This window comes from Hippocampus comes, unplaced genomic scaffold (assembly GCF_001891065.2).
Source record: "Hippocampus comes isolate QL1 unplaced genomic scaffold, H_comes_QL1_v1.1 scaffold429, whole genome shotgun sequence".
Lineage (NCBI taxonomy): Eukaryota > Metazoa > Chordata > Actinopteri > Syngnathiformes > Syngnathidae > Hippocampus > Hippocampus comes.
This window is the reverse complement of record NW_017808402.1, coordinates 110,560-114,655: the sequence shown is the minus strand read 5'-3', so window position 1 is coordinate 114,655 and position 4,096 is coordinate 110,560. Positions and strand designations below refer to the sequence as shown.

Below are 4,096 nucleotides of genomic sequence, written 5' to 3'. Positions count from 1 at the left end.
GTTTGGTTCCCCCCCCCCCCCCTCCCCCTCCACCAAACACACACACTCTCTCTCTCTCTACCATCTTCCATTCACTTGCCTTTATTTTGACCTTATAGTTACTCGACACCAACACTGACGTCATTGTCATGGCAACTTAGTCCCTCCCACCACCGCGCTGATTGGATTCGAGAAATAAAATAAAACAAACACAAACTTTTACATTTGTTTGCAAAGACGTGTTGTTAATAAATATTGGGTCATATCGTAAACAAATATTTAAAAATTAAATTGGCATGAATAAAACGTAAAAAGAAGGGACATTTTACTCAAAATCTAAACAGGAAGTTCTGCCAGTGAACACACAAAGATGGAAAGGAGTTTGCTCGTCCTCCCCCCGTGCCTGCGTGGCTTTTCTCCGGGTACTCCCGTTTCCTCCCGCGTCCCAAAGGCAGGCAGTTGTCCTTAGATATGATTGGGCGTTTCAAACTTTATTGCCGAGGACGAACATTCCAGCACATCAAGATCAAAACACCTTTTGTGCAACGCAAGACTTGATTTCATTCAATGTGAATTGAGAGGATTTGATGACCTCGTCAGTTCTCCCTTCAACTTTTCGACCCGTCGGCGTGCTTTTGGGCCGCGAAGCCCGGGTCCGCTTCCGGTTCCCGGGTGACGAGCGAGGAGGAGGATCCGGATGTGGCGGCCGCGCAGAAGAGGCGAAGGAGGTCATGGAAGCGAAGGCTCACCTGGAAAAGAAGCGGAGGTATGTCGTGACCCCGGCCCGCCCCGCCCCGCGCGGCCTCGTAGCCTCTCACCTGCCGGGCGCTCTTGGTTCCCAACTGGGCGGCGATTCGTCTGAATGTCCTCCGATGAGCTCCTCGCTGCTGACAGGCCGTCAGGATGAGACGGTCGGCTTCTCTGAGACGAGACGCGGACGTGAAGAAATGGAAAGCGCGCCGGGATGCGTCGGGGGGGCGGAGCGGGGCGCTCACCGTGTCCACACCACCGTTTTTTCTCCATTTACGCCCGTCGAGACGTTTTGAGCGGAAACGGCCGGCGTCGGCGGCGCTTTCTTTTGGGCACGCGCGTCACTTCCTGTTTTTCCGGGCTCACCCGCCCCCGGAGGGCACGCCCGGGATTCCCGTTGTAGGCGGAGCTCACCTTCCTGAGAGAAGCGCGCCGCATGAAAACCACGCCAGCTTGGGCTTTAGCCGTTCCTGAAAGTTTTTGGTCTGAAGCAGCCAAAGCCATCGTGGCCTCACCCCGTGTTTTTGTACCTCGGGCAGACGACGGGACGTTCCGACATCTTCCGTCGTCCCGGCCGCGTTCGCTCCGGAGCTCCTCGACGTTTCCGCCAAACCGCCCGCCGCCGACGGGGCGGGGCAGCCAGGAGAGGCTGAGGAAGGGGGCGGGGGGACGCGCTCGGCCCGCCGGACAAAGCCCACGCGGCGCAAGTGCAGGTCGGACGGGAGGCGGGGCGGGTAGCGCGCGCAGGCTGAAAAGGACCAAGAAGAAAAAACCTTTCTGTGAAACTAGGTTGGGGTGGGGGGAAGGAATTTATGAAGAAACGTTGACAAAAAGTGGACTTGAATTCAAAGGTACTTCACGTTCATATCACATGAGAAATAGAAAAATCCTCAAGGGTGAAATGCGAGTGAGTGCTTCAGCATACCGCTAGAGGGAGCCACATCCCATGCCTGGCTTGTTACACTAATGCCAGTTAGGTTAGGAGCAGTAGTGTGTGTGTGTGTGTGTGTGTGTGTGTGTGTGTGTGTGTGTGCGCGTATATAAAAAAGATCTTTAAAAACAAAAAGTCCTTAAAGTTACCACTAGAGGGAGCCACATCCCATGCCTGGCTTGTTGCGGTTAGTTAGGAGCAGTTTTTAAATGTATATATATGTATATACACCCACACATATGTGGGTTAGATTTGCAAGAACCACAACAAAAATAGGCATTCCTTTGATTTTAAAATTGTGTTTCCCCCCCCCACCAGCTGAGTATTTTTGGGTTTGGTGCTGACAGAGATGGAAACTGGAGCCATTACTTCGAGATCCTGAGGAACAAAAAACTGAGAACCGGACCCCACCCTGGCGCGCAGGAGTACGACGTCATTCGGGAGTTGAATCAGAAGCAGATCGTTCGTTTTTTTCAAGGACTGTAACGTGCGCTGGAATCTTACTCAATTGGATTCTGCGATCGGGGTTCAATTTTTGATTGTTCAGCAAGGCAAGTGCTTCTTTAGAAATCATTCGAAATACGAAGCAAAGGCGATTTATATATTTACTGCAGGAGATATTTTTCCATTGAAAAGATTGAATACATGTTATTTGTACGTTTTATTTTTGTCTGCCTTTAATCGCAATAGCAGTTTTCTTGTGGGGATTTATACTTCCAAACAAGCGTGTCCTTTGATAGCGCAAATTTAGGAAGTACATTTTATTCACGTGTCATTTAACTGTAGCCGGGACTACCAAAGCGGTTGGTTAAAAGAGAGCGCCGATCACAAACACCCCGCCAATACGAGTGAACCGTGTCTTTCTGGAATGCCCGCCGAGGCGAATGTTTGTGAAGCGCTTTTGAAAAAAAATGTGCGCGGAGGAGGCGGCTCCCGCCTCAAATGGAAACGTCGTCAAATTCACAGTTTACGCACACGGAGACAATCCGAGCGGTCAGGTGTCTTTGCCAGGAAAAAAAAAAATTAAACAGGCATGCGGATTCGGTCCAACACACGCGTCTTTTCCTAAGCCTCTCCATCACTCCAGACTACGAAGACCAGGGGTCCTCGCGGGCCTGTTTCGCAGCTCTCTCCCTCCCAAGAGCAACGCACCTGATTCAACTCATCGGGAACGTTCGAATGCCGCTTCGGAGCCGCCGCTCATCTGAATCAGGTGCGTCGCAGCCGGGAGGGCTCGAAAAGAGGCGGGACGGCGGCCCTCCGGGCCCGGAGCTGGACGCGCCCGGCTCAGACGGTCGCACGCGCATCGAAAGGAGGACAATGTGGAAAGGGAGCGTAAAAGGCAGGCGGCTCTTGACGACGCGCCTCGTTTGACCGCGAGCCTTCATAAGAAGCGTAGCGCCGCCACCTAGCGCTCGTCGTTGGCAAGCGCAACTTACGACGACCGCCGTTCTCTCGCGGGGAGCCGAACGGCAAAATTCACCGCAGGCGTTCGATCCTTGAATCGACTCACGAAATGTCCTGCTTCTATCAGACCTCGCGTTGAAACGGTCGTCCTCATACCGTTCACATTTTGACATCAGGAGATCAACGCGACGCCCAACCGTGCGTCAACGGGACCTTCCGACAGGACGTCCTCAGACGGAATTGGCCGCTGAGCTTCGAGGCCATCGAGTTTAGAGCGTCACGCGGCGGGTTGCGACGGAGATGCCGAGAGACCGGACGAGTCGCAGAAAGATGTCGGCGCGGACGTCCTTTGGCCACATCCCGCGCTGATGACCGAACGACGCCCCGAGAAAGCGGACGATGGACGACCGGACCGGAGACCGGTGGGCCTCGGAGCTGTTCTCTGACCAAAGTTGATTCGCGGTGAGCAGAAACGATGGCCGCCAACGCCATGTTTTGCGAGGAGTGGATTCTTCAAGTTTGCCGGTAAGTCTTAGTTTTTCGACATAAAAGAAAATCAATGAACACTTAAATATGATGGAAAAGACCATTTATTTAATCCCCCGTCGAGACGACGATGACATTCACAGCGGTGTGTTACTTGCTCTCGGTGCTTCTTGCGGTCTGGGTTCCAAGCCAGCGCACGTAAACAACCTTCTCTCAGCCGCTTTTGCAGTGGACTCGAGCTGAGTGTAGGATGTTTACATGAATTGAGCCCGGATTTGACGGGCATAGTCGTCTTCGTTCGTGGAGGAGGAGGCTGGAAGTAGCTGGAGACGGCAAACATCGGACTGAAAGCTCAGTTGGAAAGACAGCTTCCAGTCGGGGATGTTTACAGCCCCTCCACTACCTGGTGCACCTTAAATTGCCAAGAAAAAAAAAAAAAAGAGTCCGACTATTACAAGAGAAATATTCTGAACTTGATAAGTAAAGCCATAATGTTACAAGAATAAATAATTTACAAGTTGTCATGCAAAAAAAAAAGTTACA

At 52.1% G+C, this 4,096-nt stretch overlaps 1 protein-coding gene and 1 long non-coding RNA gene across 2 annotated transcripts in view; one reads left to right on the top strand and one right to left on the bottom strand.

Moving 5' to 3' along the window:
- Nucleotides 1-2,326, top strand: part of LOC109508265 (CMP-N-acetylneuraminate-beta-galactosamide-alpha-2,3-sialyltransferase 1-like) — a 9,414-nt gene extending 7,088 nt beyond the window's left edge. The window contains exon 7 of the mRNA XM_019858149.1: nucleotides 1,979-2,326. Coding sequence (XP_019713708.1) covers nucleotides 1,979-2,146 — 168 coding nt within the window. The 3' untranslated portion in view covers nucleotides 2,147-2,326. The remainder of the gene's footprint in view (nucleotides 1-1,978) is intronic.
- Nucleotides 2,327-3,639: 1,313 nt separating this feature from the next.
- Nucleotides 3,640-4,096, bottom strand: part of LOC109508267 (uncharacterized) — a 2,075-nt gene continuing 1,618 nt past the window's right edge. Inside the window, exon 2 of the long non-coding RNA XR_002166633.1 lies at nucleotides 3,640-3,965. This is a non-coding gene — a long non-coding RNA (uncharacterized LOC109508267). The remainder of the gene's footprint in view (nucleotides 3,966-4,096) is intronic.